The 27,840-nt window shown below is 39.4% G+C and overlaps 1 protein-coding gene across 2 annotated transcripts in view; it reads right to left on the bottom strand.

The window, feature by feature from the left end:
* Positions 1 to 3,313: 3,313 nt before the first annotated feature.
* LOC123499301 (solute carrier family 12 member 3-like) overlaps positions 3,314 to 27,840 on the bottom strand; it is a 128,357-nt gene continuing 103,830 nt past the window's right edge. For both annotated transcript variants that reach the window (XM_045247104.1, XM_045247103.1), the window contains 21 exons: positions 25,953 to 26,036; positions 23,978 to 24,053; positions 21,871 to 21,966; positions 21,625 to 21,752; positions 20,608 to 20,739; positions 20,223 to 20,337; positions 19,813 to 19,952; positions 19,579 to 19,690; positions 19,187 to 19,320; positions 18,734 to 18,965; positions 18,290 to 18,411; positions 17,906 to 18,041; positions 17,430 to 17,641; positions 17,109 to 17,243; positions 16,606 to 16,712; positions 16,317 to 16,492; positions 8,197 to 8,393; positions 7,546 to 7,697; positions 7,120 to 7,274; positions 6,493 to 6,604; positions 3,314 to 5,828 (listed from right to left, as the gene is read on the bottom strand). In XM_045247104.1, coding sequence (XP_045103039.1) covers positions 5,693 to 5,828; positions 6,493 to 6,604; positions 7,120 to 7,274; positions 7,546 to 7,697; positions 8,197 to 8,393; positions 16,317 to 16,492; positions 16,606 to 16,712; positions 17,109 to 17,243; positions 17,430 to 17,641; positions 17,906 to 18,041; positions 18,290 to 18,411; positions 18,734 to 18,965; positions 19,187 to 19,320; positions 19,579 to 19,690; positions 19,813 to 19,952; positions 20,223 to 20,337; positions 20,608 to 20,739; positions 21,625 to 21,752; positions 21,871 to 21,966; positions 23,978 to 24,053; positions 25,953 to 26,036 — 2,889 coding nt within the window. In that variant the 3' untranslated portion in view covers positions 3,314 to 5,692. The remainder of the gene's footprint in view (positions 5,829 to 6,492; positions 6,605 to 7,119; positions 7,275 to 7,545; positions 7,698 to 8,196; positions 8,394 to 16,316; positions 16,493 to 16,605; positions 16,713 to 17,108; positions 17,244 to 17,429; positions 17,642 to 17,905; positions 18,042 to 18,289; positions 18,412 to 18,733; positions 18,966 to 19,186; positions 19,321 to 19,578; positions 19,691 to 19,812; positions 19,953 to 20,222; positions 20,338 to 20,607; positions 20,740 to 21,624; positions 21,753 to 21,870; positions 21,967 to 23,977; positions 24,054 to 25,952; positions 26,037 to 27,840) is intronic.

A 27,840-nucleotide genomic window follows, 5' to 3' on the forward strand; every position in this document is an offset into this window, starting at 1 on the left:
CTCCTATTCTCTTCGTCCCTTTCTTGTTCCTCTCTCCCTTTGTCTCCCTCACCCTCCTCTTGCTTCTTCCCTTCCTGTCCTATTCAAATGTCACATCCTGTTGTTCCTTTCTCCTTTCTTGTCTCCCTTACCCTTCTTTTGTTCCTTCCATTCCTTCCCTTCCTATTCCCTTCAAACGTTGCCTTCTCTCGTTACTTTCTCCTTTCCTGTCTTCCTCGCTCTCCTCTTGTTCATCTTCTTTTCCTTCCTATCTTCTTTATCTCCTAGCCTTTTCTTATTTCTTCTCCTTCCTTTCCTGTCCCTTCACTTGCCCTCTTGTTCATCTTACTCTTCCCTATCCGTCTATTTTTCCTCCTTTCTTTCCTGTCCCTTCGCTTACCCTCTTGTTCATCTTGCTCTCCCTTATTTCCTTCACCTCCCAGCCTCCTCTTCCTTCAATTCTTGTCTCCCACACTTCCTCCGTTTCGCTGGAAACAAGACTTACACTTCACAAATATATCAGTCTTTGTTTTTATCTCCAGAATTTAACAAGTTGCTGCATGTCACCGAATTGGGACATCAGAGAGTGGCGAGGGAAAAATTGTGGAGGTTCCAGAGTGTGTGTGTGTGTGTGTGTGTGTGTGTGTGTGTGTGTGTGTGTGTGTGTGGGGTGCGTGATGGAAACGTTACCGAGGCCGCACCGCAAACGTTTCTGTCCTGTTCCGATTGTATTGTGTATGATAGTATGTCACGTTTTTTAGACCCCTATTGAGAAACGCTTTGCTCTCTCTCTCTCTCTCTCTCTCTCTCTCTCTCTCTCTCTCTCTCTCTCTCACAATTATTATCATTCACTGGAGAAGTTTCGCGGTGACCTTTTAATGAGCAATCTGAATTCAACTCTCTACTTTTCATATTATTATTCTTTTTTTTCTGTCAATATGAAACGAGATAATTATTTGCCCTTTACCACGTACAGGGATACATGTTAATCTGATTCCACCCTTCTGCTCTCTCTCTCTCTCTCTCTCTCTCTCTCTCTCTCTCTCTCTCTCTCTCTGACGTGATTCGGAATTATCTAACATTATATTTCTTAATTATTATCGTTCCTCTTTTTTTTCTATTTATTTATTCATTCTATTTATTTATTCTTTTTTATTAACTTATTTATTCATTTATTTATTTATTTATTTTTTTTAAAGGGGCGGATGGGCACGGGATCCTTTGCTAACCTGTGCCATTTAATCAACCTTTCTGCAGTCACGTGCAATAATTCACCTGAAAAATATCAAACATACAGAAAAATAAACCGTTAAATAAAATAAAACTGTACAAAATATCAACAAACATCTACAAGAAAAAAAGTGGTGAAAAAAGCAGAATAATAGAATACACTTTTTTTTATCTTTCTCCAACGTCTAGCCGGCATCGTGTTTGGTGTTGGCTGGGGATTGAAAGAAATGTCCCAGAATGCTCTATGACTGAAGGAGCCGGTAAATTAAACCCTTCAGTACTAGAACACATTTTTTATTGACATTAGGAGGGGTTTATGGAGATCAGAAGATTAATGGCCAGAGTCTTCACTATTTTAATCCTCCACATAAATTTCTAAAGGTATAAGATCGGCAGATACTAGGAAAAATTAATATGGAAATACGTCCTGGTACTGAAGGGGTTAAGAGTGAAAGGGTTAATTTCCCATGTTTATATCATAGTGATTTTTCTGAAACATTTCTGCGCCATATCTCCACAACATTCCATAGCTAGGTTTCAGATTAAGAGGAACGGAGGTTTTAAAAAGAGGTTTCCCTATCGTTATAGGATCCAAGAACCGATGTTTTTTTAACCCCTTGAGTACCATGACGCATTTCCATTTCCTGCTTACTATTTGGTGACTTTAAACAGCTTTAGAAACTTATATGGGAGATTAAAATAGTGAAGACTGGCCACTAATCTTTTGACCTCAATAGACCCTTCCTAATGTCAATAAAATCGTCTAATCACATCAACAATTCATGATTAAAATGCGTTCCAGTCCTGAAGGGGTTCAATAAGTGATGCTAAAACAAACGAGACGCTCCATGGTGGTTCGTTGACACGCATGAGTCATTTAAATCCCCTGTTTGACGCAGCTTTTAGGTTATTCCCCGGCGAAAAAGTCTGAGTGTGGACGAGCCTTTACGCATTTAATGTCTCCGGGCTTAGCTGGATTTAAAGGAAGAACTTATACATTCCTCCCAACGTTAATGTATCTCTCTCTCTCTCTCTCTCTCTCTAACGAGTGAACGATTAATGACCTAACAACTATTCAGTGATTAAGGGAGTTAGTTAACCATCCCGTCCCTTGTTACCTGAGCGCCCTTCTCCCTCCACCTTGTCTCGATAAGTTGCAAGCCTTCAGCAGAACCAACACCTGAAGGCTTACTGACTCTCACTGATAAGGTTGTCCATGTAGCGTTTATCGTGATACCATTTTTTTTGTTTTTGTTTTTTCGTTACCGCGTCCACCTGTGCTAATAATTAAGACACCGGTATACTGCAAGGGGACGGTTTGCTTACTAATGCCAATGACGCTTTTTCATATTCATTCTGCTTACTGTTTGGTGATTTTATACAGCTTCAGAAACTTATGTGGGTATTAGAATAGTGTACACTTTAGCATTAATCTTCTGACCTCCATAAACCCTTCCTAATGTAAATACAATCGTCTAATCACACCCAAGCTCATGGTAGAAATGCGTCCTAGTACTGAAGGGGTTAACAAATGGACCTTATTACGAATACTCGCCTTCAGATCCTAATGAAAACCAGTGAAGCCTCAGTCTGGGACCTCTTCTGCTTCATTCCCGCGGTAAACACATGGACCAAGTGCTACCATCGTGACAGGCGGCACGTAAACACTCGGACGTCTTGTCACCTGCGCTACTTGCTGCGCCCTACACCAAAGACTATATAACATATAGTTTTTGCCCTAGCAAAGAATATAATAAATTGCCCTAGACCACGACTTCTGGGTGGTGGTGGTGCTGGTGATGCGCTGCCTGTCACACGAATTTTAAATGGAGTTTCTCTTAATGAGTTTTCTTTTTTTTTCTTTTTTCCTCAGATCGATTGATTTTATATTTAATTATGATTTATTCCCTCTTTCATTTTCTTTCTTTTTCATTTGTTGATATGATTACCCATTCAAAGTGTTTTTAGCAATCATTTTCTTACAAGTATCTTTTAGTAACACACACACACACACACACACACACACACACACACACACACATCCATGGAATCACTGACATTCACTTCTTCATCTTTAAATATCTTGTGACAAGAAAATGTAAGCTATTTTTCAAAAATATAATTTATTTGGTTAGCACTGCCTAACAATTTATTTTCACCAAATGCAGCAACTCTTCTTTGTGGTTCAACTGAAGTATCAAGCCTCAAATAATTTAAGTAATAAAAAGATATGCAAGTTGATTAGAAACTTATATTTGTAAACTAGAGACTTTTGTCTTTCTATTACAAATTAAATTGTCTTTTTGTTGGGTAAGTTGTTTAGGAAACAATAATAATAATAATAATAATAATAATAATAATAAGCAAAAATAATAATAATAATAAAAATAATGATGATACTAATAAAGGATCAGTGTTAACAAGAGCCCAGCCCACCTAAGATGAACCAAATTAATAACTACAGTCAATGGAGGACAAATCCACATTAATGAAAACATGACGGTTAGCAAACACTTCAACATATTAATATAAAACAAAGTAAATAGACGATTCAACTTCGATAGGATGAACCATTCCAGACGGCAGGCAGACCTCCCCTCTGTGGCCGCCCCTCAAAGCTGGGGGGGAGCCAGAGAGGGGGAGCCTTCCTGTTCAGCCGATACAAATAACCCTGCATAATGACAATGTTCTAGAGATCCAACAACAAGGAGAAACATTTCCCTGATCACTCATCACAGAATCAAAGGCACCTTCTCTCACGTGACGGGACCTTGTACTAATAAGGCTCGCCTGTCGCTACAGCTTCGTTCGTAGTTGTGTCCGCGTTCACAGCTGTATTCGCATGTTTGGGCGCAGCGGCAGGACAGTGTGGTGTGCATGCCGTGCCAGGCCGCCGAGGTGCCAGCGGTGGGGAGGAATGTGGAGCGTGGCACACCAGGCCTCGGTGGTGCAGGGTGAGGCGGCGCAGTGCCGGCGCTGCCTTGCTGCTGCGTCGCTCACTGTATCACAGAATAGACTAACCACAAATGATCACTGTTATACAAATTCTCTGTTTCAAAAAAAAAAAAAAAAAAGAAATATAAATTCAAGATATTCCCAAGACTTTTGTGCATTTTCTCCTGTTTTTTTTCATTTTTTTTACAAACTTAAAGTAAAACCCCTAAATTTATTGAATCTGTAATAAAACATGTTGAATGCTACATACGTACACTAGCAAGGTCAATGAAATAAAATGATACCTAACAATTATATGAAATATTTACAAGATTCTGCATTGCTGGGACATTATAAAGATCAACACCACCTAGGTAAATCCCACCGAGTCCAGAAAAATATGCATGTTCCTGCACTGACCTCACACTACAAGCACAAGCTAAATATGATGAGGAGTCACTCTAACCATGTTTGGCATCACTCTAACACACCACTCTGAGTTCAAGCATAGAATGACATTGGTGTTACTTATGACAATGGAGAAGAAGTCTATATCCTCAGAACCAACACATCTTTCCTCCTCAGATGTAAAGGCAAGCAACAACCTTCTTTAATTAAAATTTTCTTCTGTGTGTTTATTGCAATACATTTACTTGATCATTAGCTGCTAATCTTTCATATTCTTCCTCCAATTTGACAATTCACTCTCTTTCAGTGTACAAGAAATTATACTGAAAACTTATGCACACTTTTCATATATTCCTTCCATTTTTCAAGCAATTATGAGAGAGTAGTTGCATTCATGTACAGTGGTGTGACCATGAACACAAAGTGGTGAGTTCTGATGCCACTACACGACTCTTCAGTCAAGGAATGTTTCAGGTTTATGAAAAGTATGAATACATGTTCCACTTTCACTTCAGCACATGTCTCCACTGCAAACAAGACTGAACTATGGGATGATGGTTCACGCCGCCAGGTGTTGACGGCCTGACTGCTCACCGGCACACCAGGGAATCTTAACAATATTGGCAATTCAAAATCAACTACACTTTCATACACATTAAAAGATAAGATTGGTCGTTATTTTACTTTTTGTGCCTCGATCTGGTCTGATATGTGCTTCAGATTGCTCAATTTTTGTCGTAAGAATCTTTGTGAGAATAATTTGAAGAAATCAGAAAATGTGAGATGATACAATCCTTCTCATTCATCACTCATGGAATGTACAAAATGAAAGGCTACTCATTTCCTTAATAGGAATTGTGCTAATACTACCAATGACAAATATTGTATACTTGCATCAATGAAGCATTTATAAAAAAAGATATTCAAAACTTGCATGAACGTATCCCAAATAGTTCACTTTAAAAAATCACTCTCACACACACACACACACACACACACACACACACACACACACACATTCACACACACAATTTTCTGCATGTAAAAGACACAATGCACACTGTTATTGTACAAAGCAATCAACATTATCCATTCACACTTGAACCTTAAAATCCTATTAAAAAAAATCACTTTATGTCCATTAAGAGTAGAAGGTGAGAACAGAGGTTTGGTTGCCACGGATGAGAAGGAAGGGCGGCATGTCCCGGGTGAGTGTCTCCAGCCAGGCCATGTACAACGGGGCCGACACAGACGTCTTACGGGGCATCGGCAGCGTCCTGAGGAGGGAAAGTAAGATGAGGAAAGATAGCATGAGATAGTGTGAGTGTATGTGTTTATGTGTGTGTGTAAGTGTAAAAACCTTCATAGGTACTGTACTTTTTTTATCTATAATTTTGAGATTCAGAGACAAATAACAGTTTTTTTTTTTCTTATGCAAGAGGAAAACTAGCAAAGGGCAACAAAAAAAAATAAATAAAAGGCCCACTTCAATGCAAGTTTCCTAAATGATTGGAAAGAATTAGCCAACACACAGGGGCAGTTGAGTAGAAGGACAGCAAAGGTGTTATTTCTCTTCGTCTACCTATTACACCCACAATTTCCTGTTACTACTATCCATTTTTTATGCCCACATTATATCACAAGTCCTTTAAACCCTTGAGTAACATGATGCATTTCCATATTTATTCTGCTTACTATTTGGTGATTTTAAACAACTTCAGAGACTTATTTGTGGGATTAAAATAGTGACGACTGTGACCATTAATCTTTTGACCTCCACAGACCTTTACTAATGTCAATAAAAGAGTCTAATTGTACACAAATCTCAAGGTAAAAATGTGACCGTAGTATTGAAGAGGTTAACAATTCCAGCCTCACGTATGTACAGATTTCAGTAAGGTTTGGTAAGAAAGAAGTATAGTCATCACTGGAAACACTTACATGACAACAAGGGAAGAATCTCTGGAGTTTTCAAGTAGCAACTCCCTTAGACGGATGTGGCGATTAGTCTTCTCTCTCTGCCCCAGCAACTCTGCCTCACTGATCAAGAGTCCTGTGGGAGAAACACAATCATTACTTTACCCCTCTTTTTATGTCAGACGGACACAGGCCATGGGAAACCAAAAGTGATAAAAAAAAAGACTAACAGATAATGATATTCCCTGAAGAGCAGTCAAAAAAGAATGATCCAGAATTGTAGGATAAGCATTCTGAAATTTCCCTCTTGAAAGATTTTAAGTAGCCAGGGAGTTCCACAGTGCCAGAAAAAAAAGAATGAATGATTGAAAATACTGGTCAACACTTGCATTAAAGAAGATAGGACAGGGATGAGAAAAAGCAGAAAGTCTTGTGGAGTGAAGGCAAGGCATGGAGGAAAATGGAAATAAAGGCATACCAATGTGAATATTATGATTGAGAAACACAGGTTAACACTTACTTTAGAGAGGTGGATAGAAGAGGGGTGAGAGAAAGCAGGTCTTGAGAAGTGAGGCTACAGGGAGGAGTGGAGGCAAGCTATGGATGATAATGGAAAGAATAGCAGAGCAAGGTGAATGTTATGAGTCTCACCATCATTCTCCTTGTCCACCTCGTCCTTGGTCTTGAAGTCTTCAATGAGCTGGTCAAACTCCATGCGGGAAGACTCAGCCGCCTTCTTGGCCACGTCGGGGATGACAATGACATCGCTGTAGTCTATCCTGAACTTGGCGAGCAGGTTGGCCATGCTGCAGCAGGATGGAGAGGTTCAGATTAAATGTTTCTCTAGTATTACCTCATTATAAACTGTCACTGTTTTCTTTTACAATCTTATCTTTATTGTCTTATTTTCTTTCCCCCAGCACTGACAGAGTGAAACAAAACACCACCACTCTGATTACATGAAGCTTTACAATTCACCCCTATACTAATAGAATGAATTAAAAGGCACTACTCTAATTTCACAAAGCTTTAAAATTCACCCTGGCATTAACAGGGTGAACCAAAGACAACTGTTACCTCCTCTGCTCCATGTCCAGCTCATCCTTGCGATTGGCCAGGGCGAACACCCTCAGTTTGCAGCCGGACCACTGGGAGCGAGTGGTGAGGATGTAGGGCACCAACAGCGTCAGGCCACCATCATCGTACAGCCACCACACGTCAATGGTACCCTGGGGAGTGAAGGAATGGTTCTTATACATGTTTCTCAAGTGTTATTATTATCTGTACATTTTTCAAGAGCTCCCAACTTTTCTTGAATGTTAACTATCATTGATCTATGTTTTTTTCTAAGAGAGATAAGTGAATGAGCAAAACAAAGAGAGAAATGGGAAAATCTATGACAGAAAAAAAAGGTGACTATTTATCAGGAAAGGATGAATTAAACTTCCCAACTCCTAAACAAGACCCAGAGCCAGAAAATGAAAAAGAGTAAATGTCCATCAGAAGACAGAATCAACCTCCTATATTCTAGACAGAGGCAAAGACAGAGAGACAGGAAAAGATTAATATTCATCCTAGATTAGATCCAGAGCCAGAAAATGAAAAAAGAGTGAACATCCATCAGAAGACAGAATCAGCTAGCCTCCCATATTCTAAAGAGGCAAAGACAGAGAGACAGGGAAAGATAATTATAATATTCATGAGGAGAGTACTAGTTCATCTTCCTACCTTCTTCTGCTTCCTTTTGAACATGGTAATATTGTTGAGCACATCCTTGCTGAGCTCGCTACCCCCTGGACCCCGGAACAAGTTAGCCAGCGAGGTGCGGCGCTTCTTGCTGTTCTCTGTGTTGGCATCGGTTGCTACTGTTGACCGTTCCACCTGAGGCGATCCTGGGGGACTCGACGCCTCACTGTCCGTTCCATCTGTAATTGTAAGCTTAGTCTCAGCCCAGAATGCCTCAGAACACAAGTCAAGGCCGCCACCAGAACACCAGAAGCATGCAGGTCTACACAACACACACTCATAAATAAGTGGTCAGGAAATGTTGGCTGTGCAGTATTGTAGTGAAGCAAACAGTGACAGTATACATATATCCATTCAGGTATTTAGTACAATGCTTCAGACTTGGCTATGTAAAATTATGTAAGTATTATTTCAAGTTTTCTTAATTCTTTGCTTTTACTTTAACATAGATATTTTTTAGTTTCTTTTCTAATAAGCTAATATTTCAGAATAGTTTAGTGTAATTTGTCTTCAACTTTATATTCTCTAATTGTAAAATGAACTGCAGAAATCTGATAATAAAAATAAAACAAGAGCAACTCAACCAAATTAACCAAACAAATGAAACAAACTAAAATCTACAAACATAATATATACTGAAAAAAAAAAAAAAAATCAAATCAAATCAAATCAAATACTAATCACAGTTAAAAATTAGACCCAAAAAATACATACACAAAAAAAACTCTTCCAAAGTAATTACTTTAGAAAAAAAAACACCTATCCCATCCACCACCATCACCACCACCACCACTACACCTTCTCCACCCTCTCCACTACTCCACACTGCCTCCACATCACCACCCTCCCAAAATACTACAGTTATTCTATCCACCACCACCACCACTACACCTTCTCCACTACTCCACACTGCCTCCACATCACCACCCCTCCCAAAATACTACAATTATCCACCACCACCACCACCACCACCACTCCACCTTCTCCACTACTTTGCACTGCTTCCACATCACCACCACTCTCAATAAATAACAGACATTCCATCCACCACCACCACACCACCACCACTCCACCCTCACTCCACCTTCTCCACTACTCCATACTGCCTCCACATCACCACCACTCCCAATAAACTACAACGATACACCACCCCTCCACCCTCTCCACTTCTCCACACTGCCTCCACATCACCCACCACTCCTATCCTTTATTCTTCCACTAGTACCATTTTCTACTCCACTCCAACCATACCTGTCTATATAATTACTAATGATAACTAGGTGTGCAGGATTCTAAGACAGGTGAGTTAGTTAATTACTATACATGTGTTATTTGTTCTGGAAATTAAACTGAAAGGGAAGGTCTGAATAAAAGAATAAAAAGATGTAACTGAATAATGTATATAAATGAAAATGGAAATAATAAAGAGAAAATATGAAATTAAAAAAGGAAATATATAAATAATAATGTGTGAAATTGTAAATGGATGACAAAATAAATGAAAACAAAAGCAGATCATAAAAAAATACCAGGGATGGAAAGAAAAACAAATACATTAAGAAAAGGGAAAAAAAAGAAAGAAAAAATAAAAACATAAATGAATGACACAAAAAAAATGTCAACAAAAATAAAAGTTAAAAGAAAATAACATGGAAAAAAAGAGACACCCAATAAAAGATAGAAAATACTCCCTTTGTTACTTTACCCACATGCATCACTACAACTAAAGTATACCACTGCTCACTTCACTAGTCTATCAATAATAACCTTAAATTAATAAAAGAAAAAAAATAACTCAAAATATATATGGCAAAAAAAACATCACAAACACATTCAGGATAAAGCAATGTATGAATGAGATGAGTGACGGTCAAAATCTAATTAACTCTCACATTCACTTCTATTATGCCTCATTTTTTCCTTTTAGCAAGTCCTGGTTTAGAGAGAGGCATAAAGGTGCTCAAATAATATCTAGAGAGAGCAAATTAGATGAGTGACGGTCAGAATCTAATCAAAACTCACATTCATTTCTACTATGCATTATTCTTTTTCCTTTAGTGAGTCTTCATTTAGTGAGAGGTGTAAAGGTGCTTAAATATTACCAAGTGACCTGTGGGAGTGTTTCATATCTACTACACCTCTACTTATTACCAAGTCTCCCTCTGCATTTATTCTACTTTAACTTCATAACATACTCTGAAAATTCATCTACTAATGCAATGAACTCCTGATGCTATTTTTTTTTAAGTTTTGTGCAGTATATTCATTGTAAGTTACCCACATATATTATCTCAGGCAAAATTTTACACGTAACAATGACAACAATATACATACTATACTGTACAACTATAACTACTAATACTATATGTACTACTATAACTATGTACTACTGGTGTTCAATAAGTAGTACAAGATAGTGTTGTGCTTAATGATACTATTACTATTATGAACAAAATGTGTACAATTTTCAACAATTACTGTGCTATATGGGGAAACAGTTAATTCATGTTTCAATAGACACAACAAGTAGTCATGACAAATACAGTGACACACAACTAGACACATGTAGCTGCCATGTATCCCACCACACAGGAGACCAGTCTCTCTGTTTACTACTCATTCTATTTCAGTTTGATGCCTTCTGCAAACAATTCACACTCAAAGGAAAGACCATGCTGGAGTTCCTCAGGACAACACTAAAGCATACACCATCCTTGCATTCTCAATAACTAAGAAATATTACACTGTTTTTATAAATTTTGTGACACCATCCATTAAAAACTCATTCCAGTACTTTGAAAACTTGTCTCATTCAGTGACTCCAAAATATTACATTGTTCCTTTGAATTTTCTGACACCATCCATTAAAACTCCCTCCTCATTTATAACCTAATACTCTGGAAACTAATCTAATTCAATCTCAAAAATATTGCATTGTTTTCTAAGTTTTGTGCAATAATCTCACTGGAGTACGCAGCATTCTTGAAACACTCATTCCATGTTTTGAAAAGGACACCTCTCACAGCTCATCTATCTCTCTATTGCACTCTCCTTCAGTTTGAATACAGCATCCTTAAGGGCAGCATCTAACCCTCTCCAGACACACTACAGGCTCTTTCATTGGTCCAGTCCTAAGCTCCTCTTTCACCTCTTCTTACTAAGCCTCACTCTGTTCCCATTAACACCTTCAGTCTCTCAATCTCGCCATGTTTTCTTCATCCCATCATGTCAATTCTTTTAATCTCTTCTCTCACCAACTTTATCTTGTTATTTCCTTTTACCATATCATACTACGTTCCAGTTTAAAAATCTCTCACTCTCTCTCTCTCTCTCTCTCTCTCTCTCTCTCTCTCTCTCTCTCTCTCTCTCTCTCTCTCTCTCTCTCTCTCTCTCTCTCTCTCTCTCTCTCTCTCTCTCTTGCAATGGTTCACTTTGTTCCTCAGTCCAGCACTCCATCATTTAGCTCCCTACTTCATCTACCAGGTCACAAGTGTTCAAAAGAATTCTAAAGGTTTCTCTCCTATCACCTTCCCTCACAACCTCTCCATCACAGAGTTTTCCATGTCATCTCCCAGTCATATGAGTGGCTCTGAACTGTGTGGTGGGAAACAAGGCACTCCCTAGACCCACCACAGCACTGAAGGCATAGGGACCTTCAGCTACAGTGTTAGAGAGACCAACAAGGAAACAAACACCTACAGTAGCTCAACAAAAAAACTGGAAAAAGTATCCAAATACCTCGACCAGTTTGACGTATTTTCTTCCTCCTAAAGACTGTAGCATGAAAGATGGAATAAAACACAACAATTACTGTCTGAAATATGGCATCAAGGTTGGACATATAATCACATTCCTCTCTAGCTAGTCACCGCCACACACCAAGCACTACCTAGCAAGGCATCACCTCTGAAGATGCTGACAGACAATTAGGTCTGTCATGCCACACTGCACACTTCACACTGCCTCCACCTACAACATGCAGGAAACTCTTCATACACAGCCTAGCAAGTAATACAGGGCATTTTTACAGTTCTGCAGAGTGATTCACCTTGTTTTTTTTTTCTGATTGACTAATATGTATGATCAAGAAATAATGGAATGGTTTTTTTTATTTCCATGCAGAGGGGATCAGTCAATGTGTAAATTAGAAGGAGACTCCATTGTATTGAATTTAAATGAATTGAAGTACTCATTTCAGATGAAGAAAGTTTTCAATCTTAATGAAATAGTCTCAAGAAAATTGCGGAGTGCCAAGACCAAGTTATAATTCTGAATGGTGAATCACTTTACTGAACTGCACAGTAACCTTTGAAGCATGAGGCATCACAGCATCAGCCACAGTCAAACAAATAACAGTAGTATTGCAACAGCAGCAGCAGCAGCAGCAGTAATAAGCATAAGCTTCAAGAATCTCATACATAGAATACATAGTAGAAACAGACTCATTCTATAAAACCTTACTATTAAATCCATCCTACTTCAGACGATGTCATTTAGTTTTAGTTTGATCTAATTTTAAAGTGCATGAATTACTTTACTTACCAAATTTGTGTATTTACTGAACTGTTATGTAAACCTTTATTATTCAGATCTAACATTAACTAGCTACATATGTAATAGACACCATACTTTGTCTTTCACTTGTCCTGTAACAATGTACTTCTCCATTTCTTTCATACCTACTTCCACTTCCTTCTATACCTATCCACACTCAAATATTCATAGCACTATTTCAGTATTCAAAATTTTTTTAATATTGTTACTAAACAAATTCATTAAAATATCAAGAAAAATTACATTCACTACCAGAAATAATTAAACAAACCTTGAAGTGGCTGACTTATACAAACAATACTATACATTCAAACTTTACACATTAATCCTTTCACTGTTCTATGGCAAGTCTTTCCTGAACTCTTAACTACTACAGATATTCCTTCTAGTTCATCAGCCACTTCCAAGCCTTACACTGGCCAGAAACTACAAAAATATAGTCCTCCTTCTCCCTTTCTATGTTGCAGAAACTAATAAAAACTTCATACCTTGCTTTAAGTGCTGTGAAGTGTTGCATATCAGTGAAGGAATTAACACACAAAAATAAAGACCAACTAGAATCATTACAAGATCTCTGACATCCCTCACTGACAATAGAAACATTTATCAAAGGAAAAAGTAAGAAAATATAAATCCTTGAAGCTAAGAATCAACTCACCTGCATCTAACAGGAACACAAAGCTAAAAACGTGTGCAAGTAAATAAAAGGTGAGAGGGACAGTCACCAGCAACACACGTCATGCACTGTGGCAGCACCAGCACAACTCACCGCGATAGTACGTACTCCGGGTGTTAAAGTTTAGTGTGCCAAGCAATTTTGCCACCTCTAGGGAGACGCCGTGTCAGGGCAAGAGGAAGGCAGTCACAGAAATTAAAGAGAGTAATGTAGTAACAATATAAATAGTGTCTCTTCTTGCTTTCTCCTTTCAGCCACACACATATCGTAACTCTTGCTTAGGATAAAGTTGCAAAATGTACAGGCTAGGAAATGTGTAAATTAGGAGAAAATATTGATAGGCATGCTAAACGCCATGACTCACATGCCAGCAAAGAACACTGGTTGAATGTACAAGGAGTGAGATGTGTTGAGTCATACATTAATACCCAAGAACATCCTCGTATGAACACCATCACACGTTCCTTCAGTCATCAAGTATTAGATCAGTACATGGAAGAACAAGACTGACTGTGTGTTATAGCTTCAAGATGCAAATATATAATGGATCCTTAAAATCAAGCAGACTTTGATCATAATACAAGAAGACAAGACAAAGAAAAATACTGTACATCACATACTGGTATAAGCAAGATGAAGCACATGAGTACATACAAAGGTGGAAAAGGAAGAGGTCAGAGGTGCAATATAGAAACCCTGATGTGTTCTATGTTCCTGTGAGCCTGTGGTATACATTCTCTATAATCTATGCCATACTTCTTGTTCTCCATGAAACTGATATGTAGTTTTTATGTCTTTCTTGTCACTTTCCTTCGTTCCTTTCACTGCTACCACCACCACCACCACCACTGCCTCACTAGAACTGTCTGTGGTCTGAGCTACAGGTGGGTGTGGACTCATGGAGCAGACTGACACTGACAAAGCACCAGGAAAGTTCTCATCACATTTCTGGCCACAACTCACATACATTGATAAGCAGCACAACTAGCAATCTATTCCAAGATACACTAAAGTTGGCAATGCCTATAATGAGTTATTTTCTCTGCATGAGCTGACAAATTAAAGACAAAAGCAACTGGAAGAATTTTAAAAAGACTAAAAAAGATCAATCAAGATCCATGCGGCTGACTAGCACTGAGCCAGACCAGAACACTGCACCAAAGCTCTCATAACTAAGTCCCTTCATATTAAGGAAAGCAACATAAGTACAAACATGCATGGTTGCTGACACCACCAAGGACTTGCCAAGCATCCAGGGGAATGTCGGCGGGTCAGTCGAGCACCAGGCTTGTCAGCGGTGCGCCAGGTAAAGCCTCGGTTAGTCAACACTTCCCTTCATTCATGTACTGCTATCATGCTAACTTAAAGGGCAACATATTTTCTATCATTTATTATTTCTATTTTTTTACCTAAGAGGGACATAGCACAAGTAACACAAAGTTGAAAAAACAAGGCATATTGAAGTGCCAGTCTCAAAAAAGAACAGCCAGACAAATTATCAGAAATTGGAGGATAAGAGTCTTGTAGCATCCCTCAGTTATGGTCATAAGTTGAACAACCTTCCACACTCACTACCACTCCACTGTGCTTTCCATTGCCCCTTGAGTGAAATTCCTCTGGTTTGCTCAGAATCTATCAAATGGCAAACATTGACGAAACATGTACGCAAAACACAGCAAAAGTGTGAAGGTTACACAACTTTACTGCTAATAGTGAAATCTTTAGTTATTCTTTCTTCTACCATGTAATAACAAGAGTGTGGAAGGTTACACAAGTCCTATGGCTGCTAATAGTGAAATCTTTTGTCATTCTCTCTTCTACCATGTGATAACCAAAACACTATTTCAGGAGATCATGGACGTCAATTGTGGGGAGGATTTGTCCCCCACACAATCCCTGTTATATATTTTTCATTCTAGCTGATGCACATTTATCTAAACTGGCTTCCATATCTGCTCTAACGTTATAGAGAATGCATACCCTATGTACGTATTTAATCATTTGACAGATGTACCAAAAAATGTGGAATTTCTTAACATGTATGTATGAGTGATTCAAAATATGAAGGCTCTTTACACCAGAGGAGCATCTGATGAGTCATGAGAAGGGCAACTGTCTCACTCTGGCAGCCAACAGGTCAGAGGAATGATGCATTGGTGATGGTGAAGGTGGTGGTGAAGGTAATGGTAATGGTAATGGTAATGGTGAAGGTGATGGTGATGATGAGAGTGATGAAGATGGTGAAGGATATGATGATGGTGATGAGGATGGTGATGAGAATTTAATTCCCACCAAAACATTACATCCCTAAAAGAAGACATAAGAAAAAAGGACCTATGTAGAGTAGAGAGACAGAAAAAAACTACTTTATATCTGGAATGTCTGTTTTTTTAGAGCCTGAATCCAAGTGAGAGAAACAGATGAGATAGAATAAAGACACTAATAACAATGACAACAACTTGGGATATGAGTGTTTTGAAAGTGTCTGGATTACATGTGGCAGTGGGGAAAACAGCATATAATGTTGATAAAAGTGAAAACACCAATCAGCAACAAAAATGACAACAGCAAAGTAAGAGAACAAACAATATGGTGAAAATGTATCAGTAAAAATTAAAGACACTAGTGACAGAAGCAGAAAATGAGAACACAGAGGAAGATGAAGTGAAGATAAGATGCCACACAATGATAAAAACACCAGAGATATTAGAAAAGTAAGAAAACAGATGATGAAGAGGTAAAGATACAAGTCAATGATAAGAACCAGAAATAACACCAGAGATTAAAAAATGTGAGAAAACATACAATGAAGTATAAATGTGAGTTATTTTTTGCGCGTGAGTTGAGACGAGCAACAGAGAGAGTGGTGTACCTTGAGTGAGCTGGTTGGCAGTGGACTGTCCTGGCTTATCTCCAGTTGTCTGTGTGATGGCACCCTCGTTGCCATTCATAGTGATGGGAGAGTCCTCATCCTCAATAATCTGGGAGTAGTCCAAGCCTTGAGGCACACGCAGGATCACCAAACCAAAGTACATGTCCAGAGCCTCACTGTAAGGAGTAGAAATAGTATAGTTCCATAAAGTAGAAAGGAAGAATATTAGTTTTATTTCACTCTCCTCTACTGTGAACCTCATCATTGCAATAAGTCCCTGGCCACTCACTGCAGGGTGTTGAAGTACGCCTTGAGCTCCATTGGGTCACACTTGCGCCAGTTTGCCTTGTAGCCGAGAACCACAGTGTTGGGACGCAGCTTGCCCAGACCCACCAGCTGTAAATAATACCTCTTGAGTCTGCCAAATGTGCTGGTAATACTAGTGAGTGCTTGATGCTGTGTCTTGTGTCTAAGCTGAGGGCTACAATCTTCATTGCATTTTCATGGTGGATATGTTACAGTTCCACAAGGTCTACTTCATATTTCACTACCACTAGAAACACAGATTTAAAGTTAAAGTTAAGTTCATTGGTTGCAGAATTTAATGAGGACAGTAGAGATTTTTCCTGTATGAAGGGCACTATAAGGCAACAAATAAAATGGCCCACCCCCAAAAGAAGTCAAAAGAATCAACTAAAATTCGAGGATGTGTATTGAAACTTCCCTCTTGAAGCATTAGCACTACACACTATACAGGGTTCTCAGATTGATTAGCTAAAGGGAAATGCTCACCTGGAAGAGGTTTCTGGCGCCATCCTCCAGGTTGCTTCCCTCCACCAGCGAATAGAAGGCACGGATGCTATGACGGATGAGCCAGTTGTAGGACTGCCGGGTGAGGGAGTTACGCAGGCGCTGGGTTTGGGGGCCCTGTGGGGGTGACAGTGGTTAAGTCATGCAGTACAGGTAACACCAATACATAAAGATGTCTTCTGGAGAGATCTGCTTTTTCAATACAACAGAGATGGGATGATTCAGCAATTTCTAGGAAAAATAGGTAATCAGTACAATGAAGTAAATTTTGTTACATGAAAACAAAACTCTTTCCTGTCACACCTGGATGACATGACCACAGGCAAGCAGGGAAATGTTCTTGGTGATACTGTAGGCAAAGTCAATGAGTGGCGGCCTAGAGCCCACTGGACCAGTGAGCACCAGGATCTGTGGCCGGTAGTTCTTGACATGCTCCTCAATGGTGTTCAGGTCCAGGGTGGTCTTGAGGGCCGACACGTAAGTTTGTGCCTGTGTCGAGGATCCCCAGTTGACGTCTGCAATGAAAAAAGTACAATAACAAATGGTTGACATGAGAGTGGCAAGTCTAATCTTTGGTAAATATTGACAATTCCTCCTCAACAGTGGACTGAAAACTCTGGTAAACTCTGGAACTTCCTACCAGCTTCTGTGTTTCCAAATTCCTATGACTCGACTTGATTTAAGAGGGAAATTTTAAGTGGGCCTTTTTTTTCTTAGTTTTTGTTTTTTATGTTGCCCCTGGCCAGCTTTCATCTATTACATAAAAAGAAAAGACTCACTGGGGTTGCGGTAGGACACGAAGAGATACAGTGCAACGATGATGAGGAAGGTGGCTAGGGCAGTGATCCAGTCAATCAAGAACATCACAATCAGGCACAAGATTCCACCGAGCCAACTGATCCACAGGTTGTAGTACTGATATAAAAAAAATTTATATTAGCAAAAAAAATTAACAACACATCATTACTAAATAGATTGGGTGACTAATAATGGAGGCTCAGTAATGAGGTTGAGCTATTCACAAAAAAAAAACAATGGCTATCAAAATGAACCAGTTAATCTCATGTACAACTTCCTACACATCACCACTTTTGTGACTTTTTTCTGGCTGTGTGGTTGCTGTAATGGAACTTGTATAGTGAGGGTGACAGCCATGCACTCACCTTGAAGCTTGGCCGCCATCCAGGGGACTTGATGAGTGAGGCATGGAAGCAGGAGAAGTTGATGAGGCTGTACGACGCCAAGAAGAAGTTACTGAGCAGGGTGGAGACAACGTTCAAGTCACCTGCCAGTGCATCAGGAGGTGTGTTAATGGTGAGGTGGACCTGACTAGTGCTTGAGATGACTGCTACCATCCCACACATCACTATACTGTGTACTGTGGGTCTATCACTATCACTGGTCAGCTACACTATATTTATTTACATCACTCTAGTTAGTTTGAAATACTATTGCATTCACATTTGTTTGTGCATTGTTAAGCTTTCTTTATTTCATCTGAAAATTAAACAGAATCTAGGCATTAGCCACCTCTCTTTTTCAGTTTTTTTTTTTTTTTTTTTTTTATAAGTAATAAAGAGAAATGATGGACAGGCACACAAACCCACCGATCATGATGCAGATGAAGGAGATGACGAACACCAGGATGTAACCACGAACGGGGTCGTTGTTGGCACCGGTGCCCTTGGAGAACATGAAGATGCCAGGGTAGAGTTTGTCCTTGGCCAGTGCCTGCAGCACCCTGGGGGCACCCACCAAGGAGGCAATGGCTGAGGAGAGCGTGGCAGCAAAGCAGCCAGCGTAGATCAGCGGTCCCCAGGCAGACATGAGCTCCATCACCTGAAGAGCCAGATTGATTTGTTAACAGCTGCCAACACACTGTAGAAAGCCACCTTGACCCACTATGGCACCCTCAGCACAGTAGTGGGCCAGCTGTGAGTGCCATGCCAGTATTGTGAAGTGGATTGTCTTTCTTAATTATCTGATTAATCCACATTTTGACAGAGTTGATCTTATCTCTAAATATAAGATTTTAAACAAAATGCTTAATATTCACTTGCCTGAAAACTGTTCTGAAGGCCAAATGGACACACTTGAGTTCCATTGTCAACATGACCAGTTGTGCTACAATTAGTGAATGCCGGATTCTCATCAATGCTGTGGTTCTGGTACATCTGATACACATTTACGTCACCTGTGAACCAATCATCACAGTGTTAATTCTCATGTCTAAAATACACTAATCAATAAGCTATATCATTATACACATCATAATCCTACACTCAGCACCTGTAGGACACGTCACCTGTGAACCAATCATCACAGTGTTAATTCTCATGTCTAAAATACACTAATCAATAAGCTATATCATTATACACATCATAATCCTACACTCAGCATTACAAATGTGACCTCAACAAGCGGTCACAGCAACAATGGAGCAGCAAGGCACCTGTGGCATCCCTGAGCACAGCCGCTCCGATCATGATGGGGTAGATGATGTAGGTGCAGAAGGTGGTGACAATGGCAGCCAGTGTTCCCTTGGGGATGGCTTCAGCAGGATCCTGGAAAAAAGACCTTCATTACATAACAATGACAAAGGAAAGGGATAAAAAATGGTGTTTGGAATGTTTCAAAACAAAATTCTCAGCAATTGAACTGCTGAAGTAAACCCCAATATATCCACCTTGAGATCTCCAGAAAGGTTTGCGCCAGCCACAATGCCCGTCACTGCAGTGAAGAACACACCGAACACTGAGAAGAAGTTCTGCGGTCTGCCTTCAAAATTTCGATAATCTGGACCAACATTCTTGGCCAAGACCTCCCCTGAAAGTTTGCAGGAGGAAATGAGTCAGCTTATCTCTTGATGGCATCCTTTGATATCCTTATCCTGCTGAACAAACTCAACATTTCAGGAGTGTGTGCTCTAAATCACCCACCGGTTTAGTTTATGGATGAATAGAAACCATCAATGCCAATGATGGGTACAATAGACAACACAAAAAAGAGAGTAAGATATAAACATGCCATCTCCCACAGTGATCCCTGACACAAGGAATAAAAACACCTCTCACTAGAAAATCTTTTATAACTCACCACTGAGACCAATGAATCCCTGTGACCTCTGCACATCATTCTGGGGACCAATGAAGGCACCAACTACAAAGTCAATCTGTGAACCGATCAGCAGGAACAGCAACCCCATTTGGACCTGTAAATCAATTCATATGTATTCACTATAAAGATATGTGTATTTCATCCCTTTATACCTCACCACTTGTATTCTTTCCCAGAGTGTCAAGTTTGCAATGTTACATCTTTTAATACAACTATATTATTGGGTTTTTCTTTGTGTTCCTCTGGTTTGTAGTGCTCAACTTGCTAAACACCATTTTGACATATCTCTAAATGTGTAAGTATGTATGCATGTAATGTTGAAGAAGTTTTTGGATACAAATGTTTAGCAGAGAGCAAAACTTACCCTGGTAACCCAATCCATGCCCACAATGGCCAGCGCCAGCACACATATGAGAGTGATTGTGCCCACTATACGTGTGTCATTCACTGCACCATCCACAATCTTAGCACCATCAAAGTAGTAGAACATCAAATCCTGCAAGGCAAAAGAGAGCCATAAGCAGAGCAGACATATAACAACAAACAGATAGAAGATACAAATCTTTCCTCTCATTTCTTTATCTTCACGATCTTTAATTAAAATATTCCAGTATCTGTAAGAAACTCAACATAGAATATGAAGAAGAGTCTTACAGCCATCAAAACATAGATATACACTTGAAGAAATGCAGGATAAAAGGAAGACCTGAAGGAAAGAACACTAGAAGGGAACTTACATCCATGAGAAACACCTGAAGCAATATTCAATGACAGCAACACTAGAAAAACTACAAAGGGATCCACAGTCCATAAGAAACATGGATACACACCTCAGGGAAACTGGATTAAAAAAAACACAGGAAAAGAACACTACAAAGGGATCCACACCCATAAGAAACACAGATACAAACACACTTGAAGGAAACTGGATGAAAGAAACACTAGAAATGAATACTACAACAGACCAATACCTATAAGAAACACAGACAGAGCTAAAGCAATACTCAATGAAAGAAACACAAGAAAAGAACACTACAAGGGAATCCACAGCCATAAGAAACACAGATACACATTTGAAGGAAATCTGGATGGAAAAAAAAAAAAAAAACACTAAAAACAAAGGGGACTTACACCCACAAAAAAATCACATAGACACTTTAACCCCTTCAGTACTATGCCAGATTTTCATATTCATTCTGGTTACTATTTACCAATTTCATACAGCTTTAGAAACTTGTGTGAGGATTAAAATAGTGAAGACTCTGGCCATAAATCTTCTGAGCTCCATAAACCTTTCCTAATGTAAATAAAATCAATCATACCCCAAACTCAAGGTAAAGATGCTTCCCAATACTGAAGTGGTTAAGGTGACAAAACCCACCTTGAGGGAGTCACAGAAACCAATGATGTATGTGGCAGCTGCGATGGAGTTAGCCAGGGTGAACATGAGCCCAATGGAGCCACCAAACTCAGGCCCAAGGGAGCGGGAGATCATGTAGTAGACGCCACCTGCAGGAACGAGAGGTTTGAGTCACACACTTATCGGCACATCACCAGTGTAAGTAATGGTCTCTCTCTCTCTCTCTCTCTCTCTCTCTCTCTCTCTCTCTCTCTCTCTCTCTCTTACCAGCTTGGATTCGTCCGTTGGTGGCCACGGCAGACATGGACAAGGTGGTGAGAGTAGTGACAACATTTCCAAGGATCACCGTCAGGATTGCCAGGACTGAGGGAAAAGATTACAGGATTCTCATTATCATTACTACTACTACTAGTACTACTACTACTACTACTACTACTACTACTACTACTACTACTACTACTACTACTACTACTTTTGCTACTTCTATTACTACTACTACTTACATTGCATAACATCAGAACCCTAAGGAAAATTAGTATACAGAAGAGAGTTTCAGCTAACAACATCACTGTGTGTCGCCTTCCATCTATGGTTAACCAGTGAAAGTGTAAACAGTGAAAAAAAAAGACCACACAAACAAAACGTCTCCACTTTGAGAAGAAAGATAAAAAGCAAAGTGGAGATTATCACAAAATTACAAGACCCTTCAGCAAGGTTTACAGTTTGGGGACTTGCAGTGTGCTTCAGAAACGGCCTAAATATGTCTCCACTTTAAGTCCTAACCACAAAATAGGAGGTCATAAAATTTACATCCTTCACTGAGATTTATAGCAAGACAGCATGGCAACCCCAGGGAAGCAGAGCAAGTGTGTGATTCTTTCCCTTATAACACAAGACTCTGCTTGCTCTGTAACACCAGGATTGAATATTTTGGTGTCTTGCTTCACCCACATTCTAGAGGCTCATTTGGAAGTTAATGGAGGGATTTTTAAGTGTTGTAATAGAAGTTATTGGAGCTTTTAAGGGTTTCAGTGGAAGTTATTAAGATTTAAGGAGTCTATTGGAAGTTATTGGAGGTCCTAAGAGTTCTGGTGGGAGTTATTGTGATTTTTTAAGAGTTCTAGTGGAAGTTATTGGATATTTTAAGAATTCTAGTGGAAGCTGTTGGAGGTTTTAAGAGTTTTGGTGGGAGTAATTGGGATTTTTAAGGATTCTAATGGAAGTTACTGGAGTTTCAAAGGTTCTAGTGAAAGTTATTAGGTATTTTAAGGATGTATTTATTATTCTAAGGAAAATTTAATGCTTCTTAACACCAGATTTCAATATTTTGGCATCAGCATCATATATTTCCAAGTTCTAGAAGCTATTGGTGTTTTGAGGGTATCTTTATGACTATCGGGCTAGTTTGACAAGGATTCTGGTTTAGTAAGGAGTGATCAGAATAAATAAATAATCAGTGTGGCCTCGTTTCCTAATAGAGATTCAAGGTGTCTGTGAATGCAAGCCCTGAAGATGTTAGAGGACATGACCACCATTCATATAACCCTTGTAATTTGTGGTAATGGAGCTGCCACACCTGTGCTTCCCTGGCGGCTTCATTCACAGCTTCACTCGCCTCACCTCCACATCACCAAGTCAACCAGCCATGGATATATTTGCTAGAATGCTAAACAGGTCTCTCAGTTCACATCTACTGATCTTATTTATTTCCTAGTCATGTGTGTAATGTTATGTGTGTGTGTGCATCAATCTTATCAGGCATGCAGGAATGTGGTATATATGCATGTGTGTATGTGTGTGTGTATATATCTCACTGCATTAACATAATCGCTGAGTTCTAAATATAGTACTGAAATTGGTGGACATTTTATTTAGTGACAACTGTTTGCCTTATTGCTGTTGTGTTTACATTTGCAGCCATTGCCTCTGGTTCCTGCATGGTTGTCTCCTGCAGGTGGAATGTCAACTGTGCTGTGTGACATTTCTCAGAAGGAATACAACAACACAGTTCATATATCTGTGCCAGCCAAACCTTTTCACTTCCTGGGCAAAAATTACCTTTACAATCTCAAGAAACAACTGAAAGCACACACTGTTATTCATTGACATCACAAGAGAGTGTTCAACCCTTTCATTGTTATCTGGTGGAGTTGGCTCCCTACTTGATGAAGCAGTTGCCTGGTGATTGCCCAGCCAACCTCTAACCTAGAGAGGGCTCAAAGCTCATAATGACTGAGTGCACTACTACTACTACTACTACTACTACTACTACTACTACTACTACTACTACTACTACTACTACTACTACTACTACTACTACTACTACTACTACTATTACTACTACTACTACTACTACTCATCTATCAATACTCACCGATGCCAGACTGTCCCACCACCCAGGACACCCTGAGGAACAGCATGACACCCCAGATATTGAGGAGGCATCGCATCTGTGAGGAAATAAAGAGGATGAGGACATGTGGGAGAAGAAGAGCGGGGAGGTGGTGGGGAGAGATAGAGGAAGGCACTGAGCAGAGATGGATGGGGCAGTGGAGAAGGTAGAAAGAGACTAAAGGTAAGAAGAGGTGGATGATGAGGAGAGGGAGTAGAGACAAGGAGATGAAGAGACTGAAAATGATAGAACAAGGTAATGAGACAAGGAAGATAAGGATGACGTGAGCGAATGGAGTAAGAGGAAAAGGAGGTGATAAGAAAAAGGAAGAGGACATGGAGGATAAAAGAGGAATTTAGAGATATGGAAGAGATAAAGCAGTAAATAAGGATAAAGTGAAGACAGTGAAGAATAAGGAATAAGATAAGACTGTTAGAAGATGAACACCATAAATAAGACGAAAAGAAAAAGAAATGGAACAATGCAGTAAAAAAGATGAATAACACTGAGTATAGAGAGAGAGAGAGAGAGAGAGAGAGAGAGAGAGAGAGAGAGAGAGAGAGAGAGAGAGAGAAGCTTAAGAATGACAGGAATAATGAAAGAAAAGGAAAAAAGGAATAAACAGGACAAGGTAATGGAATAACAAGGAAGTATTTCCTTTATTTCTTGTTTCCCCAGAAGAGGACAAGGTTTTCAGGGGCTGGTAAATACACCAAATGAGGTTTAAATATTCATGAAGGGCAGCGGTAACTAAGCATACATAACGTGCACACGGGGACACTTCCTTGCCTGAATTAAGACTTGGAGAATGCATTAGAGAAGAGTATTACGATTAATGTACCTCCTGAAGGAAAACTAGATAAATATTCATGAAAGGGCAGCGGTAACTAAACATAAATTTAGTAAAATGCACACGGGAACACTTCCTGGACTGGGTTGAGACTTGGAGAATGCATTAAGAAAGAGTATTACGCTTATTGTACGTACTAAGGGAAACTAAACAAATATTCATGAAGGGCAGCAGTAACAAGCATACATTTAATAACATGCACATGGGGACACTTCCTGGACTGGGTTGAGACTTGGAGAATGCATTACAGAAGAGTATTAGGATTAATGCACATACTAAGGAAAACTATTAATATTTATGATTCTAAATGGAGGATAAGAGAATGGGAACACTTTTTTTTTTTCTTTTTGGTTAAGACTAGGAGAATATGAAGAAATGTATAAAAATATAGCTAGCACTTGGTTGCGTGTAGATCCGCCGAAGCGTAGAGGGTAAGAACTCACAGTAGAACCATTTCATCTTGTGTCCAGAAACGTCACAACAACAAGAAATGGTTTTACTGCGAGTTTTCTTCATCCTGTATATATATATTTGAATATATATACATTTAAGATACTCAACTAATATTCATGTTTTTAAATGGAGGATAAAAGCATGGAGGTATTTCTTGGATTGCATTAAGACCAGAAGGGCATCAAATTTTAATACTACGAGGCATTCATTAATATTCTAAACGTACGAAAAGCATTCTCCCTTTAACTCGTCAAGACGGATGTGAGATAAGACGTGGATAGGAAGACAAGACGTGGAGTTAATAAATGGGAAGATTCATAGATAACGTAAGGGAGTGTAGGAGAAAGATGTGGAAGAATACAACTTGGAAGAGTGTGTGGAGCTAGAAAATGGGAAGCTTCATAGATGTGGATAGATGATAGATGTGGAAGGGTGGAAGAGTGTGTAGAGTTATAAAAGGAGTTTCTGTTGATAAAGGAAAGATCTGAAGTTATACGCTGGGTGTCTGAAGAAAGCTGGGAAAATTTTACTAGTAGATGGAAAACGAGAGAAAATTTTGATATCAGGAGAGAGTGAGAAGGAAATTATGGTTTTGAGAGAGAGAGAGAGAGAGAGAGAGAGAGAGAGAGCATTGAGGATACCAAGTTTACTCACATAGACTCCCTCCAGCCATCCGAACTTGATAACTTTGCCTCGTGGGTTGGCGGCGGCTGCTTCTGCATCAATTCCCTGTTGGCGCTGCAAAGAGAGAGAGAATACTTAGTTACACACACACACACACACACACACACACACACACACACACACACACACACAAAACATGGGGGTGTGGTTGAAAAAGTAATGATGTTTGAAAGATATTGAGAAGTGATGTTTTGGAAAATATTAACAAAAAGAGAAAAACAAGGAGAGAAAGGTGTTCGAGTGATACAAGGAAACTACAGCTTTTTTCCGAGAATACACATGTCTTAGAGAGAGAGAGAGAGAGAGAGAGAGAGAGAGAGAGAGAGAGAGAGAGAGAGAGAGAGAGAGAGAGAGAGGGGGGGGGGATACAGCTTCTCAATTCAAATATAGATATCTGAAATAAGTATGTGACTAAGGCATACAAAATAAGACAGAAATATATAATGTCCCACGGTCTAATCAATGTAAAGTCGTCACACTCCTTACGAAATCCTCATAATCTATTACTATTTGGTGTGTATTGCTGCATTTTACGTTTTCTAATATCCTTTAACGTGTTTTGAAAGCATTTTTTTACATAAACGAATATTATTAATGTATCTTCATACACACTTTACTCCTTCAGTACCGGGACGCATTTTTACCTTGAGTTTTAGGTGTGATTAGACGATTCTATTTACATTAGGAAGGGTCTACGAAGGTCAGAATATTATTAATGGACGCACAATTCACTATTTTAATATCAATATAAGTTTTTGAACCTGTGTGAAATCACCAAATAGTAAGCAGAATGAATATGAAAAGGCGTCCTGGTACTGAAGGGGGAGCGAGGAAGGCGGAGGCAGGAGTGAAAAGCCGCCTGCCACAAGACATTATACGAGACAGAAAGGACTTGTACCCTTGTGAACGTTGTAATTAGGTTCTGAAAAAACGAGAGGCGCCGAAGAGATAACCGCAGCCTCCTCCCGTAGAAATCTAGTTACAGCTGGAATGGACGAGGACTGTAGAAGAGGACGCAGCGACAGAAGGTGAATACTAACTAACGGAAGGGCTGGATAAACTTAGCTACAGATAAGACAGGTACTAGGAGACGTCCAGCTCCACCACCACAGCTCTTCCAAGGCCACGGAAGGATGCTTAGCCGTGTTACCTAGAGTGCTTCTGTTACTAACTATAGAAATCTTGTTAATCTGTCGCTAGAACTGTAAAATTACTTAAACTTTGTCACTAGAACCGTAAAATTACCTATGCTTTATCAACAGAACCGCAAAATTATTTAAACATTGTCACTAGAACTGCAAAATCATTCAAACATTGTCACAAGAACAGTAAAATTACTTAAACTTGCGTCGATTCAACTGGAGACGAAAGTGTTCAGCGAATGGTCTCCAGACACACGCACGCACACGAACACGCACACAGTTCCAGAGAAAATTCCTAGCTATCTTCATGCTAGTTCGCGGAAAAGTCGTAAATTCACGGGAAAAACGCGTCAGTTGGCCTTCACCTCAGGGGTCACGACCTTAGATCCCGGTGATGACTTGTGTTATGAGAAAAATGTTATACGAGGAGAGAGAGAGAGAGAGAGAGAGAGAGAGAGAGAGAGAGAGAGAGAGAGAGAGAGAGAGAGAGAGAGAGAGAGAGAGAGAGAGAGAATGACAACATAGATCGACACTGACATTTTACAAAGTACAAGAGAAAAATAATGAAGGTCAAATAAAAGATAAATGAATACATGAATGAAACTGTAACTGTAACTGAAGAAGGAGGAGGAGGAGGAGGAGGAGGAGGAGGAAGAAGAAGAAGAAGAAGAAGAAGAAGAAGAAGAAGAAGAAGAAGAAGAAGAAGAAGAAGAAGA

The sequence above is a fragment of the Portunus trituberculatus genome, chromosome 49 (assembly GCF_017591435.1).
Source record: "Portunus trituberculatus isolate SZX2019 chromosome 49, ASM1759143v1, whole genome shotgun sequence".
Lineage (NCBI taxonomy): Eukaryota > Metazoa > Arthropoda > Malacostraca > Decapoda > Portunidae > Portunus > Portunus trituberculatus.